At 35.9% G+C, this 16,003-nt stretch overlaps 2 protein-coding genes across 6 annotated transcripts in view; one reads left to right on the top strand and one right to left on the bottom strand.

The window, feature by feature from the left end:
* The window catches only part of LOC121371599 (protein STPG4-like), a 29,732-nt gene extending 25,843 nt beyond the window's left edge, over window positions 1-3,889 (top strand). For all 4 annotated transcript variants that reach the window (XM_041497610.1, XM_041497611.1, XM_041497609.1 and 1 more), the window contains one exon: window positions 1,886-3,889. In XM_041497610.1, the coding sequence (XP_041353544.1) occupies window positions 1,886-1,999 (114 nt within the window). In that variant the 3' untranslated portion in view covers window positions 2,000-3,889. The remainder of the gene's footprint in view (window positions 1-1,885) is intronic.
* A 4,883-nt stretch (window positions 3,890-8,772) lies between these two features.
* The window catches only part of LOC121371598 (tetratricopeptide repeat protein 7B-like), a 31,036-nt gene continuing 23,805 nt past the window's right edge, over window positions 8,773-16,003 (bottom strand). For both annotated transcript variants that reach the window (XM_041497607.1, XM_041497608.1), the window contains 5 exons: window positions 14,659-14,802; window positions 11,957-12,054; window positions 11,188-11,292; window positions 10,253-10,344; window positions 8,773-9,277 (listed from right to left, as the gene is read on the bottom strand). In XM_041497607.1, the coding sequence (XP_041353541.1) occupies window positions 9,145-9,277; window positions 10,253-10,344; window positions 11,188-11,292; window positions 11,957-12,054; window positions 14,659-14,802 (572 nt within the window). In that variant the 3' untranslated portion in view covers window positions 8,773-9,144. The remainder of the gene's footprint in view (window positions 9,278-10,252; window positions 10,345-11,187; window positions 11,293-11,956; window positions 12,055-14,658; window positions 14,803-16,003) is intronic.

The following is a 16,003-nucleotide window of genomic DNA, read 5'->3' as shown; positions in this document are numbered from 1 at the left end:
GGTTTACTCTCTCACACAGTACGGTAGTTACTCTCCAACACAGTACAGTGGTTTACTCTCTCACACAGTACGGTAGTTACTCTTCAACACAGTACAGTGGTTTACTCTCTAACACAGTACAGTGGTTTACTCTCCAACACGGTACAGTGGTTTACTGTCTAACACAGTACAGTGGTTTACTCTCTAACACAGTACAGTGGTTTACTCTCTAACACGGTACAGTGGTTTACTCTCTAACACGGTACAGTGGTTTACTCTCTAACACGGTACAGTGGTTTACTCTCCAACACGGTACAGTGGTTTACTGTCTAACACAGTACAGTGGTTTACTCTCTAACACGGTACAGTAGTTTACTCTCTAACACGGTACAGTGGTTTACTCTCTAACACGGTACAGTGGTTTACTCTCTAACACGGTACAGTGGTTTACTCTCCAACACGGTACAGTGGTTTACTCTCTAACACTGTATGATAGTTTACCCTCTAACATGGTACAATAGTTTACTCTCACGTACGGTACAATAGTTTACTCTCATGTACGGTACAATAGTTTACTCTCTAACACGGTACAATAGTTTACTCTCTCATACTGGGCAGGCTTCAGGATTTCAAATTCATTCGCTGCAAAATTCTGTGTCCTGGTTATCTGTTCAGTTTAAACATTAGTGTTAGGATCAGTTTTAGACTTGGAACATACAGTGGAACCCAGTTCCATCTGGACTCAATATATTGTGACACAGCCACATAGGTTGCTCTTACAGACTAGCAGCAAGAAACTTTTGAAATATTTTCCATAGCTTTGATGAATACATATCATAGCCTTATACCGGTCATGGTTGTGTTGGCAGAATCAAATATGAGGGTGGTGGGAGGCTGTGGGTATCAACCCTTCATGCCATCTACAGTTCAGAATGTCACTGGCCAGATCCTAAGACGTCCATAAAAATCTTTAAGCTACTCACCTTTATTTGTCTAGACATCAGCATCCTCAGTTGAGACATTTTCCTTACACTCCTGGAATGACATCATCTTTTATCTCACTGTACAATGCAACAACACACATCTCTAGTGTACAATCTAATTAAAATTAGCTCCACTGGTTAATTACTATTACCTGTGGATCTAACAGCACCCCATTGGAGCTTATGTCCAGTTGACCTTTCATTCGACCAATCAAAAACCTTACTTGAAAACATTCGGGATTGTGCCAAGGGTATACAAAATGATTCGGGTGAATTATGAAGTATGCCAGAAACTAATTTCAATATAAAATTTTATATAAAACCCAAACCTGTGATGGTATAGCCATAAAATCTGTTTATACTAGTATACAATCCAGAGTTTATTACTGCACTTTTCCCCCTGTTTTTTTAATGTTGAAATAGACCAACAACTTCACCTACTGCATAAATAGTCTCACCCAATATTTTTAGAATTTGTATGCTCCTGAATAACGCTATAAAAGGCGAAGTGTAATTGGTCGATATTTAAATTGTTATTTATATAAGAAATGTCACCTGGACATGGGAGTCCACGCAATGTTGTTAAACCTACTGGTAGACCAGTAGAGCTAATTTTAATCAGATTGTCTAGTGTACTAATTCAAATACAGTGGACTCTTTGTCTAAACCAGATTCAAGGGGGACTAACGAAATGTGTCAGTATACACAGAGTGTTGGATTAGTGTTGTCACCCAAGCTAACTTCACTGGACTGGACTTTGAGACCGTGCCAGTTAATACAGAAATTCAGATTATACAAATTCCACACCAGATATTATCAGTGGATGATCGTACCATTTACACAGAAATCCACAATACACAGAATCTGACTCGGACAAAATCCACTGTATATGCAATAACAAAGTTTGTGAATTTTTATTACAGAAAGTTCCCGGTCCTGGTACGTACGAAAAGACATACCAGCATCCAATGAAAAGTACCATTTCTAAGATGGGTCGACAGTATGGACTTTTCTTCAACAGCTCATTCCAGTCCTGATGATGTGGGGAATGCACCAACTTCCGCCGTTTTGATGTATTCGTGTCTGAACTCGCTGTCCCCAGCAGAGACCACCAGTCTAGCTGCTGTGTGTGGGTGGTAAAAAACGATGTGTGTGTGTGTTCCACAAATGTCTTTGGTTCGTCTAGGTTTGACATAAATATGTGTTTGTGCATTTTTTATTTTTTTTACACTGCAGTATTTATATATCGGTGATAAACTAACAAGGCCAGGCATTAAGTTGCAAAAGAATAGATTACTTATCAGTATTATATTTATAATATATTAAGAGTTTTAAAAGTTGATGTTTTGAATGTTTAGGATTGTATCTAGCAGGAAGCAGTTGTCACACACACACCCTTCCACCCCCACCCCACCCCCCTCAAAAAAGTGCCCCATTTGTTTGCCTGAACCAGCCTCGGTGGCATCAGGGTTAAGCCATAAGGCTGGTAGGTACAGGGTTTGCAGCCTGGTACCGGCTCCCACCCAGAGCAAGTTTTAATGACTCAATGGGTAGGTGTAAGGCCACTACACCCTCTTCTCTTTCATTAACCGCTAACAGTTAAAAACTAACCCACTGTCCTGGACAGAAAAAATTAGTTTGCCCTTTATATCCAAATTAAGAAGAACCTATGTTACTGTATCCTAGTTGTTGTTTTTCTGTCCCTCCCTAGTTATTTTAGACTAGGTATGACCCTCGAGTTAAGCCAATGAATGGGGTGGGTTTGAGAATAGGAATAGTGAACATTTAGATGTTTAAACTGGTAGTCTTTCTTGAAAAATGTAACTCAATGTGTAGTCCTTTTCTGAAGCAATACGAGTGGATAAATGTCAACCTCTAGTCTTTATATTCTGTTATTTGGTTTGATGTAAAAAAATTGGGGAATATGTATTTCAATACAAGAACATACCTAGTCTAAAATATTGTAACCAGGAAGGGTGTACAAAAAAGTGCCTTCTCCAGCAGGTCGAAAATGCACTCTGAAACTGAAAAGGGCACTTTTTGTAACCTTCACTGTGCACAACTGAATCCAGCCCTGCATTGTCAATTAAGAATGTTACTGGAATATTGAAGACATGAAGAATATTTACGGTAACATGAATTTGTGGAAATTTTGTCAAGAAATGTATTAAAACATAACTTAATGTTATGCAGTCAAAGATGTGAAGGGAGTGTCTCAAAAGACCAAGACATCTCGTGAAAAAACCACAACATGTCAGAAACAAAGCCACTGATGCCAATGATTCTTGACTGACGACAAAAATGAACCAATATTCAACAAAACTTGACATTAAGGAAAACCTTTGTTCTGTAAACCAGGCCTGATGCTTATAAAACTTTTAGAGTCTAGACTCAAGACTCTTGAGATTGAGTCTGGACTCTTAAGTTTTATAAGCATGGGCTCTTCTCTTTTTTTTCTTTTTTTTTTACAGCACTGGCTTATAAATGTGTGATAAAATGCACTCATGTGTTTTGTTCGTTTTTCGTGTTATAATTAACAGTACTGTTTTTTAGTGTTTTAAAAAAAAAGTTCAGTTATGAACCTTGTAAAACTGTAAAACACACATTTCTTTGTTCATACTATTAATTGATACTTTCATATTGGAAACCATGTTCCTTTATTACAAAGTAAGAAAATCTGTGAGTTATCCGACATTAAAAAAGTTGGATCAAACAACTCAAGTGGGTATATATATATATAGTTTTTTTTGCATAAAATGTGATTAATTATTGCAATACAACCATATCAGTATTCATGTTATGTTTGTGTACATTATTATATGTATGTATACCTGTATGTACTTCTGTCTGTATATATATTTATTGTTGTGGGTCATTAACATATACAAAGAACGTACATTTTTATTTATATTAAAACTGAAACAAAATGTCTTGGTTGTTTTGTTTTTTGGGTTTGTTTTTTTATCATTTTCATACATTTAAAATGAAAACACCGATTCTTAACAACATAATTCAGTTCTTTCATTTCTGTTTGCGCATTCGTATCACTTTACATTATTAAGAAAACATTATGTTCATAGTTATCTAATATGTTTGTTTTGTGTGTTCACTTGGTAGATATATCTTCCAAGGTTTGCAATCCTAAATGAAGAACACTGAACCCTATATCACTAATTCCACCATTTAAAATATCTTGATCAGAACAGACATTGCAGGCATCTTCATCTGCCTGATAAACATTCCAGATGATAAATTTTAAATAAGGAGATAAAATTGGATATTACATATACACAGTTTTACCTCCCTATTTAAATCTATTCTGGTGGGCACGTCCTAATAATTCAAATAAGTTTTAAGTTCATGTAATTCTAACTGACTGTACGATCAAAAGTTGATCGGTTGATGCCAACTGATTATAACCAATGATCAGTGATGAAATTCAACCAATTCCCAACACTTAAGTGAGACTTTGGCAGTCCATTGAACGCACTGACAGATTAATGGCCGAGTAGGAGACAATAAACAATACAACAAGAACAGTTATGCAGATATATTTTGCCAGATAATATCACAGAGCCAAAACAAGGAATGAGAGTTACAAAGTTAAAATATCTGTTACACTATTCTGAACATCAAACAGTTATATGACCACTACATTACAAAGGGGTAGGCTGTTTTAGAATGTAAATGTACAACAGATTTAACAGATAAAACAAGCTTTTAAAATGTCAAAAAATACAAACAATAATATTCTATTACACACTAATAGATGATTAGTCTTTCTACTTTTCTTGGAAACAAAGTTAAAGTTTGTTTTTGTTAAACGACACTACTAGAGCACATGGATCTATTAATCATTAGCTACTGGATGTCAAACATTTGGTAATTTTTACATACAGTCTTAGAGAGAAAACCTGCTAAATTATTCCATTAGTAGCAAGGGATCTTTTATATGCACCATCCACAGACAGAATAACACATACAATGGCTTTTGATATACCAGTCGTAGTGCTCTGGCTGGAATGAGAAATAACCCAATGGCCCCACCGGTGGGGATCGATCCCAAACTGACCGTGCATCAAGTGAGTGCTTTACTACTGGGCTACATCCCGCCCCCTCAAATGAAGACCAATTCACAAAGCTGGAATTTTGTTAAAAACACATTACAGTAGAACAAATTCAATGAATCACTAATGGAATTTTCTCAGCTATGTCATGGTTAGTGATACTATATGTAACATACCCACACATTTCTTAAGTATTGTTAGTAAGGCTATATTTTACCTGCACAATACACAATAAATATGCACATTTTAAGCTCAGCATACAATGTTACATTTCATTTAAATATTCCAGAATTTTATTCACACCATAAAGCAATATGTACTGGGTACTCCTTTAGATTTTCATTCTAAAATAAAGAGAAGTGTGAATTTCTGAAGTCAAGTTACGTTTAATTTTTTAACAAGACTGAAAAAATCCAGTGCTCTCACACTAAAATTGTTTTAACTTGTGCTGAAAAATAATTCTGGTAACTGTTACCATTTATCAATTGACATTTTCCATGCTAATTTCAGACCAAATGGATACTATGCACAGTAGAAACACAGTATTATTACCCATATGGTTAAAAATGTCTTGGTACATATCAAAGTGATACGTCCCACTAGAATGCCAAGTGGGACGTAACATGAGGACATCATTGATTGGCACACTACAAAGTTACAGGAACGTCAACCAAACGAGTTGAGTGATATAAATTAACATGGATATAGAGTAATAAATAGGATAGTAAACTCGCTACCATTTTGTATCAAGTTGATGTCTCTAAAGCTAATGACAACTGAAAATTATTTCACTTGGGACATAAACATAATATGAAATGGAAGCTTGTTTAATATCCTATAAATACTATGCATGACTGCATAAAAGGTGAAACAAAATAATAATGCATTCATAAAAGAGGTTCATAAAACAGGTGATATAATAAATAAACATTTACACACATCTTATTCCTACACAGACATGACAGCGACATCAAACAACATATTATCACAGCAGTTCATCAATATTGCACCACACCTTCAAACTCGGGGAACTATACTCCGCTGGCTAAACAGACTATCCTAGGTTCGCTTCCATTGTTAACATGTTTCCAACCAACAGACCCTTTTTAATGAATAAAATTACAAATTAAAGTTTGCTTACTTTAACAACACCACTAGACCATATTGGCTATTGGATGGCAAACGTGGTAATTCTGACATAAAGTCTTACACTGGAAACCCACCAAATGTTTTCATTTAGTAGCAAGGGCTCTTTTATAAGCATTACCCCAAACAGGATAGCACATACCATGGCCTTTGATATACCAGGCGAGCACTTTACCACTGGGCTACGTTCTGCTCCTAAAGCATTACAAATTCAATACATTTTCTTGTTTAGAGTATCAGTGTCTGTATATTCAATGTGTTTTCTTGTTTAGAGTATCAGTGTCTGTATATTCAATGTGTTTTCTTGTTTAGAGTATCAGTGTCTGTATATTCAATGTGTTTTCTTGTTTAGAGTATCTCTGTCTGTATTTTCAATGTGTTTTCTTGTTTAGAGTATCAGTGTCTGTATATTCAATGTGTTTTCTTGTTTAGAGTATCAGTGTCTGTATATTCAATGTGTTTTCTTGTTTAGAGTATCTCTGTCTGTATTTTCAATGTGTTTTCTTGTTTAGAGTATCAGTGTCTGTATATTCAATGTGTTTATGATCGTCTTTGTAGTAGCCCAAACTTCATTTCATTTCCCAATATATATATTTTTCGTACTTATGAATTTTTTTGGCAGTAAAATAGATTTTGGGCTATGTTACAAACATTAGTACAACCAGAAACATATTTAATATACAGATACTGATATTCTAAACAAGTAATGTATTTTATATATAATTTTAGTCATCAGAAAGGCTTGTTAATTGGAAACGTTACAAAGGCTGAAAACTCAAATAGTATCTTCAAATAGCCGACAGAATGGAAGCCTTGAATGTTTTAGTTTGATTTTAACCAGGCAAATCTTTAAGTCAATGAAAACTTTTTTTTTTTAATAATTTTACTCGACTATAATGGCAATTAAAAGTGTTGCAATTAACATGAATTAGGCTCCAATCTGATGATGATGTATTATTTCCCACTAAAACAGACAACTGTTTGATTATTACACTTAGGCATATATGTCATTTGACCATCATTTGTAGATCTATATGGCTAGTAGGGTCCCACATAAGTAACCACTTTAGTCACCAAAATAAAAACACCTTAAACATGTTAATCAAAATGAATACACTATAATTTCAAAGATCGGATTTTCTCAAGGATTAATTTTGGGTTACCTTTCAATATTACACATTAGTTAGGATTCCAGAACCTGACTCTGATTAGGATTAAGTCTGGCCTACCCTTCAAGATCAATCTGAATCCACAACATGGAAATAGGACATGATTTCCGAGACCCGATTCTCTCTGTGTTCAAGTTTGGGCAACTCTTCAAGATGGCCTTATTCTCTCAAAGATAGAGTCTTGCTACTACCCTTCAAGATAACTTTATTCTTTCTGGGCTCAAGTTTGGCTGCCCTTCAAGATGACCTGATTATCTTTGGGCTCAAGTCTGACTACCTTTTAAGATGACCTGATTATTTCAATGATAAATTCTGGACTAGCTTTTAAGATGACCTGATTTTCTCAATGATAAAGTATGGCCACCCTTCAAGATGACCTGATTTTCTCAATGATAAAGTTTGGCCACCCTTCAAGATGACCTAATTATTTCAATGATAAAGTCTGGCCACCCTTCAAGATGACCTAATTATTTCAATGATAAAGTCTGGCCACCCTTTAAGATGACATGATTATTTCAATGAAAAGTCTGGCCACCCTTTAAGATGACCTGATTATTTCAATGATAAAGTCTGGCCACCCTTTAAGATGACCTGATTATTTCAATGATAAAGTCTGGCCACCCTTTAAGATGACATGATTATTTCAATGATAAAGTCTGGCCACCCTTTAAGATGACCTGATTATTTCATGATAAAGTCTGGCCACCCTTTAAAATGACCTGATTATCTCAATGATAAAGTTTGGCCACCCTTTAAGATGACCTGATTATTTCAATGATAAAGTCTGGCCACCCTTTAAGATGACCTGATTATTTCATGATAAAGTCTGGCCACCCTTTAAGATGACCTGATTATTTCATGATAAAGTCTGGCCACCCTTTAAAATGACCTGATTATCTCAATGATAAAGTTTGGCCACCCTTCAAGATGACCTAATTCTCTCATGGCTCAAGTTTCAGTTCCTCTTTAAGATGACCTGATTATCTCTGAGTCAAGTTTGGACTTCCCTTCAAGATGATCTGATTTGTCCAAATAATAAAATTTGTCCACCCTTCAATATGATTAACTTTGGCCACCATCAAGATGACCCAATTCTTTCAGGGCTCAATTCTGGGCCACCCTTCAAGATGACCTGATTATCTCAATGATAAAAAGTAAAGTTTGTTTTATTTAACAACGCCACTAGAGCACACTGATTTTTTATCTTATCATCGGCTATTGGACGTCAAACATATGGTCATTCTGACACTGTTTTTTTTTAAGAGGAAACCCACTGTTGCCACATAGGCTACTCTTTTATGACAGGCAGCAAGGGATCTTTTATTTGCGCTTCCCACAGGCAGGATAGCACAAACCATGGCCTTTGTTGAACCAGTTATGGATCACTGGTAAAGTGGTTTACACCTACCCATTAAGCCTTGCGGAGCACTCACTCAGGGTTTGGAGTCGGTATCTGGATTAAAAATCCCATGCATCGACTGGGATCCGAACCCAGTAACTACCAGCCTGTAGACCGATGGCCTAACCACGACGCCACTGAGGCCGGTATATCGATGATAAAGTCTGGCCACCCTTTAAGATGACCTGATTATCTCAATGATAAAGTTCAGCCACCCTTTAAGATGACCTGATTATCTCAATGATAAAGTTTAGCCAACCTTCAAGATTACCCTATTCTCCAATGGCTCAAGTTTGAAATTAGATTCACACCAAGCCAAGTTAAAGATATTCTCATGGAAGCAGGTTAATGTTTCTGATTAAGTCATAGAAATCAATCATGCACACAACTTGATCCGTGAACTATTGCATGAGTCTGGGAATGACCGTGAAGGCTACAATAGGACTCGATGCTTCCAGCTCCGTGGCCATGTTGAGACATTCACTGGCATCTTTGGTTTTCCCCAGGGCGTCAAGCACCAGGCCCAGGGAGAACCTGTAAACAAAGATAAAGGCGTAAGTGAATGAGACAGGGTGGGGGGGGGGGGGGGGGGGGTGGGGTTGCAACTGCCCACTCAGTTCTGGAGCAAAACTTTAAATTCGGACAAAAATTATAAGAGATATTCGGGCAAAATGTTCTAACCTGAGACCATTTTAACATGCATTTCCATCATTCTATCCTCAAATCCATGTAAAAATGTGTAGTGATTCGTTTGCAACCCTTCGATAATAATGCCAATATGAATAAATGTTGATATCCAGATTCGGGCATTTTCATTTAATTGGGGCAAAAACCAGTCTGCCCCACTACAACAATGGGAGCCATTATGCCTATAGATAAAGGTTCTATTAACTCCTGTCTGTTGTTTTTAAAATGGGTGTTTTGGGGGCTCTTTGTTGGCTTCTGGGGTGGGGTTTTTATATAACATAACATACAATCATGATATATTTTGTATTTTTCAATAAACATGACACACAATCGTAATATATTTTTCTGTACCGTAATGAAAATTAATTAACCATTTTTCAATAAAAATTGGCTGAGATTCCTGCCAGACATTTGGTCCAGCAAGCTACAAATTCTGCCAGGCTGAATAAAACTTTCCAGACCAAATATGATCATAAAATATAAACGCATAATAATTGCTGGTCCGACGGAACAGCAGGCAAAAAGATCTCCCGGCCCGTGATGATAAGACCAGCAAAACCTGGTCGGGAAGGCAGTCTTTTGAACATTGCATAACATACAATCATAAATAATGCAGTTTTTCTTTATGAAGGTTAATGAATACTTCGTTAAAAAAAAAGTTACATACACAAAAAAATAAATAATTCAATTTAATACTGATCTGCAAAAAAATTTCAAATGTATAGTATAACCAAATATTATTTGTTTATCCATACAAAATAAATGTCAATTAACAATAGTGTATATTTCACTTGTGAATGTTACAGAGATGAAATAACTGACCACGATTTGTGAGACATGGGATCATTGTTCACAGCATCTCTCAGAAACTTCTCAGCCATTTTGTTGTCATTCATTCTGTGCAGGATCACGCCCTGTAAATTGTAATACAGTAACTCTTCTTCATCCATAACAATGCATATAAATTTACAACTATGATAAAAAAAAAAAAAAAATTAAAAAAAAGCTTTTAAAATAGTATTAGTCTGCCATATATATGCTCACAGATGATGATGATTGTTTTAATGCCAAAATTGTGATGACATGAAAATAATATATGTTCAAACATGTGAACTATATTATAAACAAGTTAAGCAGAATGACGTCAGTTTGAAATGACAAAATATTAAATTTTTTACGATATGAAACTGTTTATATTGGTATTGTTATGTTGTGATTAGAACAGTTAGACAATCTCTTCCAATGGTGGAAATGAAAGACACATTTCTTTAATGGCAACTCATCGGTACATTTTGAACTATGACAACCGGTGTCTAGTAGTGCTGGAAATTGGTTGGAATTTGATCATCGATCATCAGTTATAACTGGGGATGGTACAAACCCAGTGGCAAAGTGCTCGCCTGTTGTGTGGTCGGTCTAGGATCGATCCCTGTCGGTAGCCCATTTGGCTATTTCTCATTCCAGCCAATGCACCACGACTGGTATATCAAAGGCTGTGGTATGTGCTATCTGGTCTGTGGGATGGTATATATAAGAGAACCCTTGCTACTAATGGAAAAAAATGTAACAGGTTTCTTCTCCAAGACTATTAGAGAATTTTTTTTTCAGTTAAAATTGGTTTGCATGACATATAGACACAGACTGTGTCCAGCTATTGGCGATATCAGAAGCTACACCAGGACAGACGTGCCTGAATGCTAATTTGATATAAGTGTATAAATAGTGACTGTGACTATGACTGTAAGACAGAATCTTACCAGATGTTGTAAACTTCTAGTGTGGCCCGGGTTAATGGCAACTGCATTTTCAAAACATCTCTTAGCATCTTTATATTTCTGCTTATGCTCAAAAACTCTCCCTTTCTGAAAATAATAAATGTGTATAATATGAAGCATGAAATTTAATTAAAGGTCTGTGTATTATTAACAAAATATTATCTCCACCTGCCCATCCACCCACAACGATATGACACAGTCCCTGAAGATGTTTGCTTGTTTGAAACATCAGTTGGGAAAAAAAAACAGAGGCTGTTTTTTCCGACAACCAAACATAGCTGCTTGTGGGGAATGTACAGAGCCAAGACCAGAGAAGTTAACTACACTGGGTGGTCACACAATTTAACTAATTATCAAGGAACTTTTGCATTCCCACCCTCTTCAAGTGTTAGTGAAATTTTACAAAAACAATACTACAAACATATTCAAGGCTAAAGAGATAATTCATTTTTTTATGTTTTTATTTTATTATTTTTAATTATGTCAGGTCAGGTCAGGTAATTTTTAAACATGCTCATATAGCACTGAGGTTTCAAGCATGTCTGTCCCGGGGCCGATCTCTGTAACTTTTTTCAATTATATAACTGTATAATGTACTTTAATGTCCAATGTATTTCTTAATTATACAACTATTTTTTGTGCATGTAAATATTTCAAATTTCAAAAGATGTTGTATATACTTTTATACAATGTTTGTAAGACGGATTTTAAGAATACAATGCATATTTGATTACTGTCCTAAGACACTCACCATGAAGTAGAGCTGGTGAGAGAGAGGTAGAAGTCCTGACATTTCCTGAATGCACGCCTCGGCCTCACTCACTTTGTTCAGCACCAAGTACAGCTCAGCTGAAACCAGTAATAACACTAATATAACTAACTGGCAACTACTGTATAATGGGTGTTATTAGCATGTTTGTAATTTAAAAAAAAATTGTGGTTTTCATTTAACCATGAAAATTACACTTACACGAATAATTACTAGCAAGTTCCATTACAATTTTTTTTTTTTTTTAAAGAAGACATATTAACATGGTACATTTAGTCACAATACTTGCACTACCAATTTATGGTAAAACAATAAACACAAGTTTAAACACAACCAACTGCTAATAAATAAATAATTTTGTTTTGTTCTTGTTCCCAAATAGAAGTTGGATACAATGTGCTTCTCACTCAGTCCTGCTTTCTATTCATAACAGGCCAATCAAATTAAGGGATACTAACTGGTTAGTCTGTTTTGTAAACTTCCAATAAATGTCTACCACAAGTCGATAGCTTTTGTCAGTACTAATACACAGGAACAAAAGTCGTGACATTTTTAACAATTAATACAAGTGTTTGTCTATATTGTTTCACACTTGCCGAAGAGTTGATTGATATTCAGGATTGCATTCATTAATGGTATGGGGCGGGACATAGCTCAGTGGTAAAGCGCTCGTTCGATGTGTGGTCGGTCTGGGATCCATTGGGCTATTTCTTGTTCCAGCCAATGCACCACGACTGGTATATCAAAGGCTGTGGTATGTACTACCCTGTCTGTGGGATGGTGCATATAAAAGATCCCTTGTTGCTAATCGAAAAGAGTATCCCATGAAGTGGTGACAGCAGGTTTCCTCTCTCAGTATCTGTGTGGTCCTTAACCATATGTCTGACGTCATATAACCAAAAATAAAATGTGTTGAGTGCATCATTAAATAAAACATTTCTTTTATTAATGGTATGTACCATTCGGTCACCCATGGATAAAAAAACGTGTGATTGCAGCACTCATCAGCCGAATTGCCCAGAATGGGATCATACTATTAAGTGTAACTCTTATTACACTACTGATACTCGTTTGTACCACTGCAAAAGTTAAAAACTGCAAAATGGCTGTATTTTCAATATTTTTACAATTTACTCCCGCGAATAATACCGTTTTACAGTATATTATACTCAATGTGCTTACATCCAATTAGGAGATAATCATATGGAGTTTTTAGATTTGCAGGTGTTATTGTCTGAGGTTAAAAATAAAACATTTCCAGGCATCAAACAAACAATAACACCTGCAAATCTAAAAACTCTATATGGTTATGTCCATTGTAAACTGAATCGTTGTGTTTTTTTCAGAACTAATTGTTTATTTGGTATTTCTAGAAAAAAATACCTGGCCAGTGTTTCTGCCAGGTAGAAATATTTGGGTATGGCACTATGGAACTACCACAGTCAACAGTGGATATGGAAGGCCGTCCCCAGAAAGAAAATAGGTTAAATTTAGGGTTAAGGTTCAAAAAATCATACAGTAATTATAAAAGTAATTAATTTTGTCAAAAGGTTAGCTTAAAAAAAAAAAATCTGCAAAAAAATGTGGGTATGGCGCCATACCCGTTTCAACCCTCTGGCGGAAACCCTGCTGGCTACAATCTAACTGTAGACCTTGAACCGTCAACTTGACCTGTTCCAATTGCTAATGACGTCACTTTCTAGTGATGTCATTAGCTTTCCGAATGTTATTTTCATTTGATCCCAAAAAAAGATTGTAATTAACCAATCACAATACAGAACACACTCGCCATCAGTTTACAATTAAGGTTATATTCATGACTAAATTTTGTGCACCACTGAAAGGGAAATAACACGCCAAATATATTCTACAGTTAAAGGGAATATCCTAAGTTTTCAGCCTTAGCAAAATTTCCATTTGTTCCACCAACAAAATAAATCAAATTATTTTTCCTCTTTATTTTTAAAACACTATTTTACCGTAACATGTTTTAAATATTAAGCATTATAAGGTCAAATACATTTGGAATTATTTCAAATTGTGTTTGGCCATTGGAAGAGATAATAAATTTGTACATATGAAATTATTTTAGACAAAAATCAACAGAGATACTACAAAATGTTATGTCTAGAAATGCATAGAGATATTTAATGGTTTCCACACAGCTGCTGTAAAGTGTAACATACCCGTCAAAGCTGGCTCACACTTTCATTCATGTTTCTCCATCTATCACCCTCTGCCTATTATTCTCATTATCTCAATATAAAAGACATTCCAATTGCTCACAAGATTTCAATCTGTTTCGACCCTGTCTGCCAGTTTCCTTCAACTGTCCACACCATCGCCTACCTGTGTCAACTTCTTCCACCGGTGCAGTCTCTGCCACTAATAAAGCTGGTCTGATGTCCGCCGGTAGTAGGGGTGTATAGTAGGTGGTTACCAGTGCCTCTAAACAATGCCAGAAAGCCCACAGCTAAAAGCTGATGGGAAATGGCAGGTTTCTGGCCCAGATACCCACAAGAGACAAGCACCTGTCATTGTTGTAGACAAGAACTGGGATGTGGATGTGGAGTTGAAAAATAGGAGGAGCTGACAGATCGAAAAGAAATGAGATGGAATTCAAAGGAGAGAAAGGAAAGGGGGCAGTGGGATAAAAAAAAAAAAAAAAAAAACCAGTGCCATACCGAGATGACTCCAAATCTGGGCCTGCATCATCCACGACTGCTGCGAGCCGGGTCTCGGCATGAAGCTGCTGTTGATGGACGACGCCACCTCGGACAGGGCGCGCTCCATGTGAGACGCTGCGATCGACTCCGCACGGATCGAACCTGACAACCAATCAACACACTTCGCTTAGGGCTGTTCTAGAACCACTCACATAGGGGAGACAGGAGGCAATTTGTTTTTGTTGACCCACCACCCACAAAATTAAACATTTTATTAATCAAGTATACATATTAGGGAAACATTTTGTTCAGTATCACATCTCGATTCGCTACGCAGGTTTCAGAGATCGCTATACAATTTTTAAATATTAAACAGTAATTGCTAATAAATTTTCAGCTGACCAGAAATATCGCTAATCACGATTTTGAAAACGATATGTTCCCTGCATATAGGAAAACATTGACATAAAATAATAGTTATGACACCTCCTGCCTACCCATGTGATCAGTTTTGGAACAACTCGGATAAAGTAAATATAAAAATAGATAGATAAAGGCAATATAAACATGCTATCAATTCAAAATAAAAATAATAAATATCATAACAAAACTGACACAGATAAGAAGTGTAAACACATTATACCATTTTGTAACTTTTTAACGATAGCATGTAAGTTACATGTAATGATCAATGATCAATCTGTTTTAAATATTGCTCTTAGCTCATTATATAATAATTTACTTCAACATCAAATGTATGTGTTTATGCCAGTCCTCACTTGATATTTGTAATTTTAACAATAATCAGTCTATTACTGCTATTTATTACACACCAGTGAAAGATATTGCTCATGTCATAACATTCACCCAATGTCTAACTAGTGTAATATTAGCGTGACGTGAGTGTGATGTAGATCACTCGCTAATGTAGAAAAATAACACGTAGTAGATCTCGACATCTGCTTACTTCTGCGTTGCAGCTTGTTTGCAGTTGGTTTGTAATAAATAAAATACTAAACTAGCTTGCCTATAAGATACCAAAACTGTTCACTCATTTCATAAAAATGGTATGACAGGCAAGCTTGTTTAGTATTCTATATACATATGGGAGAAGAATATCAATGAATGTGCCTCTATTTCTTGTTATCATACAGCAGGCCTCTGAAAATTGCAACGATGATCATTCTGATAATTTGCTTATGTACGTCTAGTTCTGTGTAAGCCATTTTTCATTTAGGCATATGTAATAGTGTTGGTACAGAGTGCTCCTACTGGCAGTAGTCAGTGGGAATTTCACTGTTAGTACAGCTGGTAGTGCTGCATTCTCATACTGAGGGTCTATGGTTTGAATTCCCTCAGTGGA

Source organism: Gigantopelta aegis, chromosome 4 (assembly GCF_016097555.1).
Source record: "Gigantopelta aegis isolate Gae_Host chromosome 4, Gae_host_genome, whole genome shotgun sequence".
NCBI classification, from domain to species: domain Eukaryota; kingdom Metazoa; phylum Mollusca; class Gastropoda; order Neomphalida; family Peltospiridae; genus Gigantopelta; species Gigantopelta aegis.
This window is presented reverse-complemented; position numbering and strand designations above follow the sequence as displayed.